The sequence below is a fragment of the Mustela nigripes genome, chromosome 1 (assembly GCF_022355385.1).
Source record: "Mustela nigripes isolate SB6536 chromosome 1, MUSNIG.SB6536, whole genome shotgun sequence".
Taxonomy (NCBI): Eukaryota; Metazoa; Chordata; class Mammalia; order Carnivora; family Mustelidae; genus Mustela; species Mustela nigripes.
The window spans coordinates 152885382-152905551 of record NC_081557.1 but is presented as its reverse complement, the minus strand read 5'-3'; the positions used below and the strand labels follow the sequence as shown (position 1 = coordinate 152905551).

The 20170-nt window shown below is 42.6% G+C and overlaps 1 protein-coding gene across 11 annotated transcripts in view; it reads left to right on the top strand.

Moving 5' to 3' along the window:
• Positions 1–15085, top strand: part of FAM13A (family with sequence similarity 13 member A) — a 362150-nt gene extending 347065 nt beyond the window's left edge. For 9 of the 11 annotated variants that reach the window (XM_059375944.1, XM_059375935.1, XM_059375924.1 and 6 more), the window contains 4 exons: positions 1989–2072; positions 7469–7665; positions 8394–8495; positions 10519–15085. In XM_059375944.1, the coding sequence (XP_059231927.1) occupies positions 1989–2072; positions 7469–7665; positions 8394–8495; positions 10519–10645 (510 nt within the window). In that variant the 3' untranslated portion in view covers positions 10646–15085. The remainder of the gene's footprint in view (positions 1–1988; positions 2073–7468; positions 7666–8393; positions 8496–10518) is intronic. The other 2 variants (XM_059375913.1, XM_059375888.1) reach the window with 1 other exon arrangement.
• Positions 15086–20170: the final 5085 nt, after the last annotated feature.

Genomic DNA, 20170 nt, shown 5'->3' with positions numbered 1-20170 from the left:
GCATGAATACTTATGGCCCATCCGCTTGGGGCATGAAGAATATATCTAAGACTTCTGAGACTACGTTTGCCCAAATGAGCAAATCTGAAACTGCTAGAATTTTGTTTTCTTCCGGGCAGCATGCTTTGATGTAGGCGTCGGTCTGACTGGTGCTGGGCTGACCCCCTACCCTTGCTTCAGAGACCGAGCGCCAGCAGGACGGGGCTGTGCTTTCTCTAGGCCCCTCTAGTCCAGAGGCCTCTCCGGTCCCAAATCTTCTCTCTCCCTCCAAAAGAGGGATAGTCCCACTGGGAATCCTCTCCAGGGAGAAATCCTAAGGACCTCCAGAGAGCAGCCTCTTTGGGGAGGCTCTAGAGAAGCTGAGGTGGAACTAAAGGGAGGGAGGCTAGTACCTGGGCGGCTGGTGTCGCCGGCTGCCATCCTCTGACTGACACGCAACTGCTTTTGGCCTCCGAATTTTGATTTTGTCCAGAGTATGGAACAGCATCTTGTCTTAAGGCACTGGCCAGCTTGCCCTCCTTCCATATTTATTCTAGCATTTCCCCCCTATATTTCCACCCAGCTTGTGAGTGAGCCTTACTGCCCTGTCCATCTCCTGGGGCATCCTTTGCCTCTGGCCCAGTGCTCTCCTCTGGGAGTACAGGGGGCTTTCTCTGCTGACTTTTAAACTTTCTAATAAGTAGCCACAGCCTTGCTTTTATGTTGTTATTAAAATGGAGGCCATCTTAGCTGCTGCTGTTCAGCTCCTGCTTTAAATCTTCTTGTTTCTTTCTTTCTTTCTTTTTTAAAATATATTATTTATTTATTTGACAGACAGAGATCATAGATAGGCAGAGAGACAGGCATAGAGAGAAGGGAGAAGCAGGCTCCCTGCTGAGCAGAGAGCCTGACGCGGGGCTTGATCCCAGGACCCTGAGATCATGACCTGAGTGAAGGCAGAGGCTTAACCCACTGAGCCACCCAGGGACCCCTCTTTTTTTTTTTTTTTTTTAAGATTTTCTTTTTGGGGTGCCTGGGTGGCTCAGTCAGTTAAGTGTCTGCCTTTGGCTCAGGTTATGATCCCAGAGTCTGGGATTGAGCCCCACCTCAGGCTCCACACTCAGTGTGAAACCTGCTTCTCCCTCTCCCTCTGCAGCTCCCTCTGCTGTTCCCCCTGTTTGTGCGTGTACATGCTCTCTCTCTCTCTCAAATATATAAATAAAATCCTAAGAAAAAGAAAAAAGAAAAAAAATTTTTCTTTTTAAGCAATCTCTACACCTAACGTAGGGCTCAAACTCAAAACCCTGAGATCAAGACCACATGCTCCACCTACTGAGCCAACCAGGTGCCCCTCCTTGTTTATTTCTAAGATAACATCTTTGTATTACTTTTAACAGTGTATCTGCCCCTAGGAATGAGGGAGGATCCAAACTTCAGGCCGACTTCAGGCAGGTGTGTTAGAAGAAAGCGACTTCTCTAGAAATTCTTCCCAGAATAAATTAGTGAACTAACCAACAAAAGAATTCAATCTAGGAACTCCTTTCCTTGTCCAGTCAGGAGCCCTGTGTGCCCTCAGCAGGTGTCTCTCAATGAGGAAAATGCACAGCAGGGAGGCTGCACAACATCTGAATCCCCTTAGCAGCCTATGTTGTGCTCAAAGCTTCTGACGCTTCCTGGGTTCCTGGGTTCCTCTGTCATCAGGGAGGAGCAGAGAGGAGGAGCAGGCCAGTGTCTCTCCTCAGACTCCTTCTGCATTCAGTTAGCATGCTCATGGGCTAGTCTTGCTGCCCTGTGGCCTCCTTGGCTTGGGGCTGTGGGCTCTGGAATGAAGCAGCGCCTCAGACAAGAACTTTGGTTGTCTCCGGTTTTCCTGGGACTGTTTGGCGGGGAGGGGTTAGGGTGTATAGTTCAAAGTCAGTGATGAATCCTAGTGACCCAGAGGAGGCAGAGGCCTGGAGGGCAAGGGAGAGGGGTTCAGAGTATAACCACCTTGTCCACACCTGTCACAGGGATCCCCCTCCAGCAAGCGGAGAAGCCCTTTGCTGCAGCCAATTATCGAGGGCGAAACGGCTTCCTTCTTCAAGGAGATAAAGGTGAAGACATCTCCCAAACTGGCTTCCATTCTCTCCCTGCCTCCCCTCCTCCTGTGGATGAGGGGGAGGGCGGGGCGCAGCGGGCGATGGGGCCTCGGCTCTTGTGCTGTGCCTTCAGAATCAGCCGCGGCTCTTAACCAACCACCAGCAGCCCCGCCTTACTGATCCTAGGGCCAAGCTGATCTCCTTCGTTTCATCTCATCCCCCTGCTTTTTTTGTACCTTGCTGTCGTTTGTTTTGTTCTCATTTTGCTTTCAGGGATTTGGTGGGGGCAGGGGTCACAATATGTTTTGGGTTGTTTTCTTCTATTTGGAATGGATTTTCTGTATTCCAGAAACTTTTTCAGTGCACTCATTGGGTAACTTTCCTAAAAATCGTATTTACTGAGTTTCTAGAAAACCTAGAATTAACAAAGGCAATCTAGATAGCACACGACAAAAAAATTTATCATTTCGCAGACAGGTATCTTCCTTGCCTTTGCCCGATTTTCTGGTGCCGACTCACCCACTCCTCCTGCCTTTTGCCTTGCCCCTGGCACATGTAGTCCTCGGGATTCAGTTGATAATCTCCTGATCTGTGAATGCAGTGCCATCGCCAGCAGCCACTGGAATCTGTGCACTGGTGTTTTTCACCCCAGGAGTAATTATGGGTTCTATACAGGTAATCCTCGTCCTCAGCGGCCCCTTTAGCGAGAACAGGAAGTAGACTCCATGCCCCCGGGTCTCTGTCTGTGTCTCTGTTGGGACCTACCTGGCCTGGACCACAATCAGCCTCTTTTGCAGTTTTGTTTCTAAGTGACTTAACGAACTGGACTGCCTTCCATAGTGTTCTAGAAATGAAAAAACAGAATCTTTTTTTTTTTAAATTAATCAGTGATTGTTTGTTAGCAATTGGAGTTTCATTTATCATATTTCTGGGAAAGTCCTAAGCCTGGGGTGGTCATTTATCTACTGTAGTTAGAAATAGTATCCCAGAACCCAAGGGCCTCATTCCCACAAGGGACACGAGTTGAGAACCACTCCATTGTCCTGCCTGGTCCTCATCGTTATGACTGAGGTAAGGTACTAGAGGCTGCACAGTCTTTGATCTTAATTTATTTTTTCCCTTTTCTTTGTTCTTAGGGGCCTTCAGTATTTCATATACTTAATTATAAGGTAGTAGACAGCGATTACACTCACTATCATATTCTTTTACCTAGAATTCATTCTATAAAAGTGCTCTAAACAAAACAATTAGGCAAATATGCTCTATTATATTTTAAAAATTGGAGCTATTTTCTTATAATAAGACTTGATGTTGATGAAAGAAGAAAAATTTTGTCTGGCTGGTAATTTCACATCAGAATGAAGTCACCTTAACTGAAGAAATTTGGGCAATTTTGTGTATTGAAAATGAGCAATAGAACTGTTACTAGATAAAAATGTGTTCTTTAACACATCCAAAATATGATATTTAATAATTGTCTCATTAAATGAATGGAAGATATATTAATGATGCACTTTTTAAAAGAGGGCATTCTTCCAAATCTTCTTGTTCAGCTCAGTTTATTTTTTTCACAAGTATATTTTGGCCATGGCTCTTCTTCTGGCCCACGTGGTAGTCAAAATTTCAGATAATTTTGCAATGCTTACATTGCTTTTGTAAATAGTGTTGTCTTTTAGTTCATTTTGTTCCAACTGGCTAGGCTTATTAGCATATGTTTGGACTGTACTAAGTCTTGACAAATCTGAGACAATTTAGAATTTGATGTGGGTTCAGATCAGAAGATTGTATCAAGGTGGTTTCCTTAAAAGCCACCCCTAGTTTTAAATGCTTATGGTAGGAAAACAGATGTGTGTAAAGTAGAACCAGCCCAGTTTCTGAAGACCTAGATCTTCCTAGATCCTAGAGATAGTCCAGTCAATTCTCCTATCCAACATAAGAATTTCCTTTAAAACTTACCTGACAGAATAGAGACACAATCTCTACAAAGTGATTCTGTCCTCAAGCTTGGAAAATTTACGGCAATGGAGAAGGGCACTCATTCCATGGGGCTAAGCATCAATAGTAACTAAAAACTTATTTTATATTATATTATTAGTTGTATCATTATCAGTATTAGAATACTAAGAGTCAATAATAATTATATGACATGCAGTTTCAGAATGCATAAGTTTGATAAGTATAAAGATAATTTAAAATTACGATATTTGTAGTTATTATTCATATATTGCTTTCTATGTAATAGGCTGAGTGTTGCCTGTTGGAACAAGATGGGAGTGAGTGTAACTGCTGCTTCCTTGAGAGCCCTTCATACCTTTACCATCGCCTGCCCTGTCCACGCTTACCCACGGCCTGCGGACATTTTTTTCTCCAAGTTCTTCTTACTATTCCTCATGCGATATTTGTCACAGACCTTCCAGCAACCTCGTGGTTCTGCTCTAATCACACCAGTCTATCTCTGTCCCTCTGATACACTGAACTGAACAGTGCTTTAGGTAGGACTTCACCAGCGAGATAGACAGTGGACCAAGGACTAGTCCTGATCTTTACCTGGATGGTTGGGGCCCTTTGTTTGACTAGTCCATGCCTGCGTGACTCTCAGTGTGTTGTGGGTTCATCGTTCTCTTTCTAGGGCAGCATCCCTAGAGAGCTGCGTCCAGCTTCCGCACTGTAAACATTTTGGAGCCAGATAGCTTGCTGTCGTTGGGGGCTGGCCTCTGGCCACGAGATGCCAGGAGTGCCCAACAACCACCCCCTTCCCAGTTGTGACCAAAACTGTCTCCAGACCTTGCGAAAGGTCCACTTAGGGTCAAAATCACCCCCAGATGAAAACCACTGCCCATGGCCCCGTCTCACTGCTGATTGATACAATCCATCGCTTCACTTTCCATGGGCTGCTTGTCATTGATGTCCAACTTTTTTTTCTGACCTAAATTGTAGGACCTGGAGTTTTTTTGGCCACACTTCTATTCTAGCCCCATGAAATTGATTAAATCTAGATTTTGTATTCCAACACACCAAATATCCATCCCTTCTTTGTATTATCTATGCATTTTGTGAATATACCTTTTGGGTCTTTTACCCAAGTGGTTGATGAATATTGAGTAAGGCTGGGTTAGGTCAAGAACCTGCTATAGACTTCCCTTCAGATTCACATCACCATTGCATCATCACTCTGTACAGATTTTCACAGTCAGCTTTTTGTTGTTGTTGTTTGTCTGAAAATTTTCTTTTTTAAGTAATCTCTACACCGAACATGGAGCTTGAACTCACAACTCCGAGACCAAGAGTCATATGTTCCACCAACTAAGCCAGCCAGGCATCCCATCAGCGTCCTTTCATAGATCAGCTCACCTCATTAATTATTGAATCCCAGATATTATGCCATTCCTATCAAAAAAGGAAAAATGGTTAGTTTCCATCATTTGTTTTAAGGGAGCCATTGCTAGTCACTATTGATCTTGGACTCTTTTTTAGTTGTTCATATATTATCTATGTGTTCATTCCTTCTAGGATCTATGCAATAGCCACAACTAGATGGTCATATAATTTCAAGATATAGTTTGTCATTTCTTTTTTTCCTATGATTTTTTGCAGCTTGATGAGAATAGTTTTCTTAAGCCTCATCTTTGAATACATGATTTCCCAATGTAGGCAAGACACATTCTCAAGTTTTTAAGTTCTCTTAAAACTTTGGGATATAACTGATTAGGCCTAGACACCTGATTTTATTTCTTATCAGTCTTGGACTGTAATACTCTCTTCTAGTAATTTGTATTTTTCTTTTAAAACTGGATTGCTGGACTGTTTGACAGACATTAATTAAGCACTTACCATATGCAGGCATTGGCTAAGCTCTAAACTGTGAATGGACAGACCCAAATCCCTGCCTCCACAGAGTTTAGGAACTCTGTGGAACCACCTGGCCTTCCTCATCCAGGGAGGCGGGAGTACAGGGGGTGTGGCGTTGTCAGACAGTTGATCTGGAGCCTCTGGACCAGGTACATACCTTATCTCAAGCAATCCTTCTAAAAATTGCAGAGGGTGGGAATTGTTACCTCCTTTTACAAAAAAAAAGAGAGAGAAAGAAAGAGCAAGAGAGAAACTTTTAAATTACTAATTTTAAAAGTTCCTTTTATTCTATACATTTAAAAATGTCTTTAATAATTTCAGTTTTTAAAAATGAACCATGAGGCATTTACTCCAACTGAAGAGATGGGCGATCTGAAGTCACAGCAGAGAGAATCTGAAAAAGCTACCTAGTTTTTACCAATTTTATCTTCATGCCTTCAGAGCAGTACTTTCGTCCTAGTTTTATACTGGTCCTTTTTTTGTTTTGTTTTTCCTGTCTTGTTTGTTTATTCGCTTGATTTCTCGTCAGAGGCACCATTGCAAACATAGCAACTTTATGGTAAGAAAACCCACCACAGGCAGTTTGCATACTTGTACCTTGACTACCAATGGAACTGTACCAGCTTCCTGAGATTAATTTGTTGCATTGGTGCTGGAGTCACTTGGTTTAACTGGAACAATTGATATTATACTTGCTATTGTTCATGTAGCTGTGCCCTGATCCACTTTTTAAATTTTCCAGTTATTAGGATATTCTCATCTGCTCTGACTATATATTTTGGCAGTAAATTGCTTCTTTTAAAATCTTCCATTCAGACTGATATGATTTCATCCTTAGACTTAAATTGGCACTAAGAAACTCTAATTTAACTTCATTGTTTTTCTAATTCCATTGCCAAGATAGAGAATATCATACTTTTCTTAGAATCTTGGATGCTGGAAAATACAGCTGTGGCCCTTGGATGTTCCTTGAAAAAAAAAAAAAGCATGTTAGGATTCCAATCACGAGAACATAAATGTTTTGATCTCAAAACTTTCCTAAACTCTGTGCATCAGAAACCACAAAATATTTTATAATCACAACTCTTAAATAGAAATATTATATTGTTCCATTTCTGTAGATGTTGATAGTTTAATAAAAAATAATGTCCAAGGCCCACAACTAATGGAATCCCTAAAGCACTGATGGCTGGTGGTGGATTTTGTTATGTATTATCCCAGAGCTGGGGATTTTGAGATTCAGTTGATTCAGGGTATAAATTATAATGGTGGTTCCTTCAAACCCTCAGTCTTGACAGCTGTTCATTGTGCTATATACCAATTTTTTCTATAGTGTTGGAGTTTTTTCCCTTACTGAGTAACTGTGTTTACTGTTGGTGTTACTTACCGTGTTCATGTAGACTTTCAGCTATAGATGGATATAATGTATGTATGTGTTGCTAAGTGTAGATACAGAAGAAACCATATGGTGTCGGAATGACCGTTATGTTACATGATACTTACAATGCAGGAGTGCCAGGAAAAGTAACCAGGTTTTAATCGGGGTTGCTGTGCATCTCCAGGAAGAAGATGAGGGTTCGGAGGATGATAGTAACACGAAGCCAGACTTCACGGTCACTCTGAAGACCGATTTCAGTGCACGCTGCTTCCTGGACCAATTTGAAGATGATGCTGATGGGTTTATTTCCCCAATGGATGATAAAATACCATCGAAGTGCAGCCAGGACACCGGGCTTTCAAATCTCCATGCTGCTTCAATGTAAGTCCTGTCGGCAATGCTGTTGAAATGTTGGAGTGAAAATACCACTCTTAAATATTTTAGCCTTTCTATTTAAATAAGTTGTCTGACAAAACACAAGTGATTTACCTGGGGGACATCCACATGGTTATGGAGTCTCCACTGATTATCACTTTGAGGGTTCCTCTTTGGCTTCAAAGAGATAAGGCACAGAAAAAATCCTACCTCTGACAAATCTGTGTGTTTCCCTTCCTCCTAGGAAGGAAGAACAGTTGTTTTTCCAAACTATTATTTATTATTAATAGTGCATCTTTTTTAGCTTCGGACTTCGTGTTCTCTGTTCTCCATCCCCTGTCCCTGGAGGGAGCACTGAGATCTCGCATGAGCAGCCAGGTCTCCCGATGGCACTGCACAGTTCTGTATTCCACAGCTCTACATTTAACACGTACCAAGAGCCGGTGTCATCTTTCTTTCAAAGCAAAATACGATAAAGTGCCATGGGATCCCACAAGCGCTAAGGATTCATAAGCAGCAGGGACTTGGCGGGAGCCCAGGAGCCGTACCTGTCGTCAGGACGTTCGGCATGCAGAGGATGGAAGACCGCCATTTCTGCTGTCCCTCAGCGCCCCGCCAGTTCTTGCATTTACATCCTCCCCCGGTCTCCACAGCCCCTATCGAGTTGCACATTCGTTGTTTTTATAACAATTCAGATTTAACTCAGTTTTCTCAAAAATTTCTGCCCTTCTCAGACCAGAACTCTTGGAACACCTTCAGGAAATGAGAGAAGAAAAGAAAAGGATTCGAAAGAAACTCCGTGATTTTGAAGACACTTTTTTCAGACAAAATGGAAGGTAGTGCCTCTTTCCTCTCCCCTAACTCCTGCCCCTCTGCACACACACCCCTCCTTTTTTCCTGTCGTATCTCTGCAGTGTTTCCCAAGTTGGAAAGCCTCTGCATTTTGCCTGTAGCCTAGTCCTTTGGAGGGTCACTGTGGGAGGGGGAGGGCTGTGTGGTCCTTCAGCAAGAAATGCTCCTGGGTTAGTCTCCAAGACTGATGTAAATTCAGCTAACATTTACACAACCAACCTGTCACCTCAAATTCCAATCTCAAATGAACAACTTGGAGCTATGTTTCCAATTGATAGCATTGCTTTTTGGTTTTGGTTTGGGGAGGGGAGGTGTTGTCTTCATAGGCTAAAAGGAGAAATAAGGAAAGGGCAGCTTTTTAGGCTTATTTTAAAAGCAAAGGTGATCGTTGGGTTTGAATGAAAAACGTGCAAGAAGCAGTAAGTCCCCAAGACAAACAGGGTACCTTTCCCGAGTGAGTTCCAAGACAGGAGGTAATCAGCCTTGTAGAACATCATCCTAAGGAATAGCACACCTGTTTGCGAGCGAACGCACACAGTGCATATCTGTTCACAGCATGAGACGAGGGTAGGGCAGGGAAGAGATTTGCATCTCTTACATTAAGTGTTAATACCTTAAGATGATTTCATTTTAATCCAAGCTATTTAAATGTGTAAATATAGTTTCTCTTTAAAAGATCCCCTTTCATGCTTCTCAAAAGTATTGAGGAAAAAACCCACCATAAACATTAACTTCACCATGGAAAATGTGTTGTGTTCCAGTTTATTTCAAATATTACATATATTTATTTTTTTAGCATCCCTAATTTGGATCTTATGGTGACTTTCTTAAGATTTATGAATTTTTGTGCCTACATATTTGCTTTTCTTTCCCCATGCATTGTAGGCTACTTAGAAAATATCAATAGGCAGACAAAAGAAATAAGAGGCAAAAAAAGAAGAAGAAACCAAAGACAAACCAGGATTAATGTTTGTTCCATCCCATTCTTCTTTCTAAACATATTCTTGGTCTATCTTTTTTCCATGTAATTGCAGTTGCTTTATGCACAGCTATCTTGTACATGAGGAACTATATAAAATGATGTACAAACTTCACAAGTTTTAAGAAAGGATAGCTGATGGGAATTTATAATCATCATGCAAGGTTGGGGTTTTATTTTAAGTTTTTATTTATTTAAGTAATCTCTAAACATAACATGGGGCTCCAGCTCATGACCCTGAGCTCAAGAGTCACGTGCTCTTCCAACGGAGTCAGCCAGGTGTCTCATCATACAAATTTGAAACTCTGACTTCAGTCCTCATTAAATCTGGTTCCCTTATTTCATATCTGAGGAGAGGGAAGTCCCTTGAAGAGCAGGGTGAGGCCAACTATCAGATTGCTGTTCCCTTCACTCAGACCATGGGGACAGAGTACTTAGCACAGTGCTTGACCTGCAGTAAGCTCTCAGTTAATATTTGCACATATTTAAAAGTATGCATATAAAATTACTCAGTCACCTATAAGGACTTATTAGTATTATGTGACCCAATTGCTGAATTCCAAGACTAATTTTATAATAAGTTGGATATTAACTATCTTTTTTTAAGCCTATAAATTATGGGTATGCCAATTGCTAATTAGAAACTTAATGGTTCATTAAATGAAGTACATAAATGTGAGAAGACATTAAGTGTAAATAAAGGATTTCAGTCTATGGAGACTCCCAATGTGCATTCATACATACTAGCAGCAGAGAGAGAATTTTTCTACAGTTTTTAGTCCTTCCCACCATTCTACAGGATGCCAGGTTAACTCAAAAAATTCATGTGCATGGTGCCTTCCGAGGGGAGCAATCTGTCACTGCTTATGTAAACCCAGCTGCAGTCTTGATACCCAGGGACACTTGGGAACACCGATTCTACAGGTTGATAAACTGCAGATCCTACCTGACGATAATTCACCTGATGAACAGTACATCTAGGAGGGACAGACAGTGATCCTCAGCCCCCTTTCCTTTGTTTCCACTAGAAATGTCCAGAAGGAAGACCGCATTCCCATGGCTGAAGAATACAGTGAATATAAGCACATAAAGGCGAAACTAAGGCTCTTGGAGGTTCTCATCAGCAAGAGAGACACTGATTCCAAATCCATGTGAGGGGACAGCCCCAGCCCAGCCCGCACGGAGGGGCTACAGGAGCAAGCTGAGCTTGGCGCCCGCCTCCCCTTGTCAACAGCACCTCTGCACAAACTGGAAGGCAGCCTTGGAGCTGGACCTGCAAAGCATGTAGCCCTTTGGCCTCCAGGCCTTTGGGATTAGTCCGTTTTTGCTGCCAGCCTCAGAAACTGCCTGGATGGAAGAGGGCAGCCTGCCTGGATTTAAGAATTTTGTAAGGAAAAGTCAAGATCCCCCAGGTGTACAGAGACACAAGGGGAAGCGTTCCTAACACTGGCAGTGATGAATCACTCCGTGGAGACACACTCGTCTACAGAGAACGTGCACAGTTCTTCCCCGGATACCCGAGGAACATGTCTACTGTGATAACAAGAAACAAAGCCCAGCTCAGGACTCCACTCTGAAGAGCGAACTCGCCGTGCGGGTCCATGTCCTCTTTGCACCCGGTAAAGTGGGAACGTGCGTCGGAGCCCTGTTTGCTGCCTTGGCCACTCTTGTGAGCTTCCCACAGAGCTGCACCTCTCCCCCTAGCGCGAATTGTTCCCCTTAGGTTCTCAGGTAGACGGAAGCCGCATCTACCCGGCATGGCAGTGCAGTCGCCTGTTGGGCGGTGTGTTGCTTCAGGACTTCCTCAGCTGACGAAGAATTGAGATCCCTGAGTAGGACTGGATCATCTGCAGAGGACAGAGGGAATATAGCTATGTTCATGCTGATTTTTTAAATCAGGCAACAGGGTGAAGAGCCTCGAAAATTCCTTCCTGGACATAGATTACACTTAATCAGTCTCAGATTTTCACATCCAACACTAAGCAAGGCCAGCATGCTACAGCATCCTCTTTGGGGCTTGGTTTCAATTTTGACTCTAGCCAAACCTAAAGGATCTTGCTTAATTCTTAGCTTAAGTATTGAGGATCATGAGAAAGAGAGAGAGTAAGAGCCTGTGTTCTAAGCCTTCTGAGTTCTTATTAGAGTTTAATGTTTTTTTAAAAAGTAAACCTGCACTAAAATCCCCTCACCAAGGGGTAAATGTAGCCCTCAGAACTCAGCCCAAGGCAGAATCTAAATCACACTATTTTCACGATCATGTGTAAAGAGAAAAAGAATGGTGTGTGGTCACTTAGGATTATAATTTTTTCAGAGACTGTGTCACAAAGCTGTCTATATTAGACATTTGGGGAAGACCAGGGAATTTAAAACACCAAATCCTTCATCTCTTCACTGTGCTGATGTCACCTTGTGATTTGCTGTTACTTTTTCACCTTCCGTGTCTGCACCGAGGAAAGTGAATTCTGTCTCTGCCTGTCGGTCCAAGGCCACTGTTTGCACTCTGTGGGCTGGAGCACAGGTGTCCGCACACCAGCCGCCGGCTGCCGAGAGAAGGCACTTCGGCAGGATCGCCTGTTGAAGATAATGTCAGGAGGAGCAGGAGAGCAAGGCTACTGCCCTCCTGTTGGCTTTGAGAGATACCTTCCTCAAGGGTACCATTTTGTTCAGTGTGGTAAGAAGAAAATAAAAATGTAAAACTCTACTGACCCGTCATCAGTTTCGAAATGGGTTCTTGAGAAACTGGTCAGATTGTAGTGATAGCGCTGTTTTCCATTGCTGAAGTGAGGTAGAACCTGCAGTTGGCAATTGTTCTAAGTCGGGAGTAGGGGGAAAGAATACCTTTAAGTTTGCTCTTAAAAATAATCATATAGAAGCATGAGCTGTGTGTTGGAAGTGCCCTGTGTTAATCCACACATTTAAAGACGGTACATAATCTACAGATTTAAATGTACGTGAATCTATAGTTTGGTATTCTTTGCTCTACTGTTTACATTGCAGATCACTATAATTTCAAGGAGTTATATTATAAATAAAATTAAGCACTTTAGGACGTTTTCTATTTTTGAAATCTGAACATGAATCATTCACATGACCAAAAATTGTATTTTTTAAAAGAAATCCATGTCTAGTCTGTCCTTTTTGAGTAATTATTCTCTTAAATAAGCTATAATATAAATCAAATCATTACCAGTTAAACTTTAAAGCACATCTGTTTAATAAGAATATTGTTTTGAAAATACTAATATGCTACAGAATTTTAAAACATGCTATATAAATGAGGAGCTACTAAATGTTTGAAATCTATTGTTTCTGCCAAAGGTAAATTAAATAAAAGATTTATCCAGGACACCCATTCAAATTTGTATGATTAAATAAAAGAAAACACCAAGTTACAGTCAAATAAATTGTGTATGGAATGTCATGTTCTCCTTTGTAATTTCTCCTCTATATTAATTTCATAGAAGGGCACCCAGATTAAGGGCGATCCTTAATCGCCGTTTACACTCGATCCTATTTGAAGGCATGGCGGTAGGTGCCGGCTCTGCCAGAAATGCTGAGGCAAATTTGTTTCCACAGCAACCATTTCTGTAGCCCAGGGTCTCAAGGCTCTAGAGGCGTCATCTTAATTGGCTTCATACAGAAGGCTCTGGACGGGGGTTTTTCCTTTGCTCTCTTGGGAATGTGTGTGTGTTTATTAGCACACGCCAACAAAAGAAATGTCAGGTGTTTTTTAATAACAATGATAAGTAAAGGTGAAGCATGAATAAACTTGATTGTATGATTGTAAGAATTAGAAATAGCAGAGGCTTGTCATTTTCACAAGCATTTGCTTTTTGTGTGTTCAGGAGTAAACATTGAAATGGATGTTTATGTTCAGTCAGTATGGTATCATTACTGCATTTCATCTCTGAATCATTCGGTTTGAATTTGCTTTTCAGACATGTATGTGCAAGGTTTAGGAGAAGGGCCTGCTTAGAAGTTTTTCAGACGGCTGCTTTGTCTTGTGCTAATAAAAGCAAGCTCACACAACCTCAGTCATCTCCCTGAATTCAGGGAAAATTTCCACAGAAGACCAAACCAAATTTCATACTGGAGAACTGATTTGTTTTTCTTTTAATTCCTAGCCATCATGCATGGAGAGCTAAAAATTAGATTTCTTCCCTCTAGTTGCCAATTTAAAGTCAAATCTTACCACTCATCATATAGATGGGGATCCGCCACGTCTTTATTTGTAACATTAGTGTAATTCTTGCTTCTTCTCATTCTGATGCAATGCTTGCATGGTAGCCGAAGAGGCCGTCCCAGGTGTGGCACTTCTAGCCCAGGACAATTGTCGCAAGGCTGTGGTAGACTCATAAATACTGCACTGAGCTGTCCTGAGGAGAGCAGTCTTATAGCCCCCTGAGGGCTGAGCATTTGTGAATGTGGTTAAGCTTGGAATTCCTAATAAGGTGACTACTTAGGTTTATCAAAGGGGCCGCCATGGTATCGATTACATTGGTTCTTTCTAGAACTTCCTATTTCTCAGCAGAAAGAACTGGGCCCAGTATACAGAACTGGTCCAATTTACAAGGAAAATCAGATTTCAGTTTGTTGATTCACCTTTTCAAAGAGATTCTTAATCTGATCATGAAGATGCCACTTTTCTTAACCTTACTACTTTTGATGCCATAAACTATCAACTGCTTTATGAAATGTTGGCTGTAGTCTAAAATCTATCTTGCATTCAAGAAGGATCTTCCCAACACACTGCTTCCTGGAGGGTTTTTTTCACCCCTCGGTGGGGAGAGATGGTTTCTGCACTAAGACCAACACCTCCTTTACATACTTTTTCAGTATCCACTTGGGTACATCCAAAGGGAGAGACGACACCATACTAAAGTGTGAAGCCTTTAGGTGCAGCAGAACTCACAATGTGCTTTCTTTCCTTTTATTCCCTGCTTTTATTTTTCCTCTGCTTGACCCCCAAAATGACCTGAAGAGTACATTTTGCCGTAAGAGTAGCTAAACGTATTTTCAAACGTTTATTCGGATTATGCATCCTAACACTTCACATGGTCAACGGGGCAAGCTGACAATGAGAGCGTGTGTGTGGCAGGTGCGGCCTTGTGGCGTTGGCCCTTGGCGGAGTAGGACCGTGCCCCTGGGCATCTGCATTCCTCTGCCTTATGATCCTCATAATAGAAGTATGGACATCGGCAGAGATCAGTACAGATCTACACAAACATGTGTGTAAAATGAAATATGTCCAGCTCCAAGTCACTATGGCTGAGACATCACAATTCCATCTCTGGAGATTCTCCTCTGCCCGGAATCCGCCCGGTCGGGCTCCTGCACGTGGCTGGAGAAATCGGTGAGGCAGATCTGATTCTCAATCTGAAAGCACCTATACGTGCTGTCACAAAAATCTCCAAGAGTAGATACAATCTTCATTAATAATATGGGCCTAGAACAATGTTTACACGACATGTGAGCAGAACGTGTTTGAAATTACAGTTGTCCTTTTTTAAAATGTAAACCGAATGAAAAAGTTGTGCACACTTTTGTACATGACTGTATTTTGTATAAACTTAAATAAAATATTTTTAACTGTGACTCTTCCGGAATTTTTGACAGAGTCGGGAACGTTTGAGCTGCCTGTGGGGTCTGACGTCTCCTTTGGGTAAGGAATCATGGCTGTGCCGTGAGCCCCCCAGGAGCCTCATGAGAGTTAAGTTTTATTCTGTCTCCAGAGAGGTCACTGGAAGGTGAAGCAAACTCATTACAAATTAAGCATGGTCGTGGTTCTAGGTAGAAAAACGGGTTTGTGCTGTAGGCTCAGCTGCCTTAAAACCAAACAATGCAAAGTAATCCATAGTGACAGAAAGTAGATGCTTGGCTTCAGGATGGAAGGATTAGAAAAAGGCACAAGGGAAGTGGATGCATACATTCACTGTTTAAATGGGCTGATGGGTTCACAGATGTATACATGTGTGAAAACTAATTAAATGCTTAAAAAAATAAAATGAAAGGATTCTCAGGGCTAAGGGGTCCAGAGACAAAGGCATTAAGCCAAAACCAAAACAAAACAAAAACAAAATCCTGCTTATTTCCAAAGTCTCTGAGACCATCATAGTAAATACATTAGCCACTTAGGATTCTCAAGCTAAGAAGGCCAGCAGAAAACTGTGACACGGAAGATAAGGCACATCTCCGTCTGAAGGGAGCATCTCGCCCTCAGCTACCCCCTGCCACAGGCCAGGCCCTGCGCATGCGCGCCAGGAAGGCTCTCCAGGGTAAGAGCGCCAGAAGCCCCGCCCCAGCTCGCAGCTCAGCACACACACCTGTGACTGGGCGGTACTCCTTAAACTGTACATGTTATGTAGGCTCCAAGTGACAAAAGCGAACATTAAAAATACAGAACCTGAAATTTAAATAAAAGGAAAAAGAGAAAGTCTTTGAGAAATCCTAGTGCTGACACCAGAATTCAAGCAGAGATCTGTCTTCGGGGGAACAAAGACCCAGGACAGCTGACGATGGTGTAGGGTAATACCATTCTGCCAAAACGGAGGCTCGCTCTCAATAATTTCAACATTTGAAACACTGGGTCCAAAGTAGTGAAATGTAGGCAGAAGTGACAGGCAGCATTTAGTGATCCTCCCTCCGTTTTCTTAAGTCATATTCTGATGTTGTCCCTATTAAGGACCAGAAAGCGATACTGGCCACAAACACGGCAGGGGTCCTCCGAAGTCCTCCCTGGCCCCACCTCCACCCCAGCCCCAGAGCAAATGTTCTCACTCCTGTCTTGTAACAGTTTGCAATGCCAGGACTACCCGAATGGGAATTCAGAATGGGGACCTAGGTGCGGGGGGAGAGAGGCAGTCCCTTCCAGTTCTTTCAATGGCCTCATTATTACCACTTCTAGAAGTAGGTTCTGAATGGTGTAAGACAAAATATATCACAGTTATCCCTAGGCTAGGTCAACTCATCACGGCTGAATTTCATATTCAGTAAAACCCAAAAGTCAAAATTCCCAAACACATTTTCAGAATCCTGGCTGGCAGGCAGACAAACGAGGTTTGGCAGGAACTGGGGTTGTTGACAGCTTGGTTCTCACTTTTCCTCTCCACCAACAAGGCTTCTCCCACAGGGTGGCTCCGTGTTGAGCGACATCTGCTCAGGGAATGGGGCCCAATGCAAACCCCACCAAGAACAGAATCTCTAAGACCCCTCAGACCTCCAGGTCTCATATGGGCCCATGTGTGTATGAAGAGTATGTTACTGCGCATTTTAAAAATTTGTGGTCTTTTAGATGTTTGGATTTTTCCTGACTGTCTCAAAAGCAATTCAAAGATGCTCAGAAATCCTTGTCACGTTTCCAGTTATACAGCTTTGAGTACTCTCTTGGTAAGATATTTTGAGACATTGTGATTTTTCTGTAATTGTTACTTTTAAAGAACTTAAAATTACTCCACCAGATTAGATGGAGGGGAGGGCAGGGAGGGAGAGTACGAAGAACATACCACTCTCTGGTGGCAGGGAGCCCTGCTTCTCAAACTCCACCATGCGTGTGTGGGAATGTGTAGGCATCTTGTGGTACAGTAGCCCCGGGGGCAGGGGCCGGAAGGTGCTCTGACATTCTGCCTTTTGGACAGGTTCCTGGGGCTGCTATGCTGCTGGTCCAGAGGCCCTGCTTTGAGTAGAGGGTGCAGGCTGCATCCTGGGCATGGAAATGAGCACCTCCAAAAATCTTAGGTAAACAAAGCTTGCCACATTGAACAACAGCAGTAGAGGCCAAATACTGCTGGGTGCTGAAGGCTCAGACCACAGACTGCTTAGCTGTACAGTCTAGATACATTACTCATTCTCCCTGTCTCTGTTTCTTTTTCTGAAAAATGGGAATAACCCGTAGCAGTTTACAGGGTTATTATGGGAATTACTCGGATGCACATATAGGGTAAGCACACAATAAATCTTCACTGAATATTGGTGGCAAGTTACTGAGACAAAGATTCCAACAAGACATTTTGAACCGCTACCAAAAAAATATATTCCCCCCCAAACCCCCTCCTCACCTTCTGATTGTTTGTACTGAGTCATAAACAGAGTATACCTCCAGCACTTTAAGCATAAATTCATGCTAATGGGGTAAGAAAGATTTTATGGGAACACCGACCCATTCTCTTGAAAGGAAAATTAAAGTGTGACTTAATATTCCCAACAAGTTGCATCAAAACTTCTGTGCAGTTTCTCAGGAGAGATCTATGCTTGCTAAATTCCTTCCCTCACACAGCAGGGCAAACTGCTCTAATTCTACTCCCCAGAACATTTTGGGAGGTCCAAACCTGCTCAGACACATAAAAGGAATTTACTGTCTGAGACGGCAGATGAGACCGAGGTGGGAATGCCAGACTCCTGTGAAGGAACAGAATAACCTTTGAACTGATTCTAGGACACCTAGTGTCCTGAAATTTCTGTCTCAGGGTGTATTTTTAAACAACTAAAACTGAAGCATACTCTCAGGAGGAGGGCTGTTCCGAACAGGGCATGCTCTTAACCAGCACAGTAAACGTCATCAAGTTTGGGGTACCCCACTCTCTCATCACCCTGCACAGGGGCAAACTGAAGGTGCCCCTGCTCAGCGATCCGTCAGGCTGTGGGTTCAAATGATTTTACTGTCTCGTTGAGTGAAGCCCTGTCCCCCATTACCTCAGAAATTCATAAACTCCAAACAATGTGCCAGTGATTTGAACTTGAGAGTCCTTGAGCCTGCGGCACAAACATCTGAGCTCCTGAGGATGTCCAGGCACGAAAGGTCAGGAGACCCGTTTTTAATAAGAACCCTTTGGCAGTGGTAGGCTGGTCCTGCTGGGACCATGAGCCAACACCTAGTTGGCACTTACTGTTCACCTTCACCCTCAATAACTCTGGCCTTTTACGACATCATGGAGAATGAAGTTATTTCTGAATCTGATCTTGGGCTTGCTTTCTCTCCTAATCCTAGAAAAGAGGTGACCATGACAGACCAATATGGTTTAATGTTTGCCATCATCTGAGAGTGTGTGTGTGTGTGTGTGTGTGTAATTCTTATTTAAATTTCTCAGTTCAACACCCATGGGAGCTGAATCAGTAATTACCAGAGAGCGTGTATCCAACTCCCCTGGGATTAGGCCCAGGAAAATCAGCTTTTAAAAGATCTAAAGACCATGTGATTATGCACCCTGCCAAGCATCCAGCCACTCTTGTAAGAAAAGAAAAAAAAAAAAGAAGAAAAGAAAAAAGCTGACATCTGAACTAATTTTCTCAATGATACACATAACTAAGGAGGTACACATTCCATTACTTTTGGAAGAACACAAAGTGCCAAAGCCTAGATCAGTCTAACAGTAGGAGAACCTGTTATTAACACAGGTCCAAAGAGTCTGCCCACAATTGGGTAAACACTGCCTCCAGCACCTATTCTGTTGCATCTGCTGGTTTCTCACTGCATGGGTAAAGAACATTCCAGAAACATAAACCCACCCCTGACTCAGGGTGGGCAAGCAGCCCTACCTGATTTGAGCCAGGCTGGATTAGCACCCGAAAGCAGACAGTTACAGTCGGAGACCAGCATTTCCCATGTCTTCACAGGACTCTGCTCTATGAGGTTAACTAATCCTTTTGACCAAAACGGTTTTGGTTAGAAAGACATGGTGGTAGCTTCTATGTCACTTCTAACTGGAGAACTCCCTTGATGTGATCCACAAGAGAATTTTCACCTTTTATGAAGACAGCAGAACCTGTTCTTCCTTACTACAAGCTCCTCTACTTTGTGAAATCCTCATCCCCAAGATAAGGCTGTAAGCAAAGCCCACCAATGGCTCCTATCAATGCTCCACAAAGGCATTTCTTAAAAATGGAGATATTCTCGAACCAGAAGACTCCTAACTCAAGCAACCTTCTGTACTGACAAAGCTAAGGTTATCAAAGACAATGTGGCCATGATGTTCCCAGATCTTTTAGAGACCTAACAACTGGCTTCAAATCTGCTTGGTTCCATTTTTAAGAGCCAAAGAAAACTGAGACATCAAAAGCTTGCATTTCTTTTCAAGAGGACATGATGAAATTATGCAGGTTGGCTTCAATTTTACTTTACTTTTTCTCTTATGCTTGACTCAAAACATAAAATATTCTGTTCATTGAATTTCACCTCAAATCTATTTTGGTATTCTGTCATATGACCCCTTTATGTTCCACCTTTACGTCTATCATCTGGTCATTTATGATTTGCCTATTTTTTCCTTTATTATTCCAGTTTTATTGGGATGTGATTGACATATAATGTTTTATAAGTTTAAGGTATACAACATGTTGATTTGATATACTTATAATTCCCACCATAACTTTAATGCACGCATCATGTCACATAATTATTTCTCTTTTATAGTGTGAACATTTAAGCTCTATGCTCTTAGCAAATTTGAGGTATATAATAGTATTATTAACTATAATCACCATGCTGTTCATTATAACTGGAAGTATGTACCCTTTGACCAACATCTCCCCGCTTCCTCTACCCACCCCCCCCCCCCCCCCCCCCCAGTCCTTGGTAACCACCATTCTACTCTTTGTTTCTATGAGCTTGGCTTTTTTAAATTATTATCATTAGTTAATTTATAATTAGAGAGCTTGTTCAGGAAAGTGGAAGGACAGAAGGAGAGA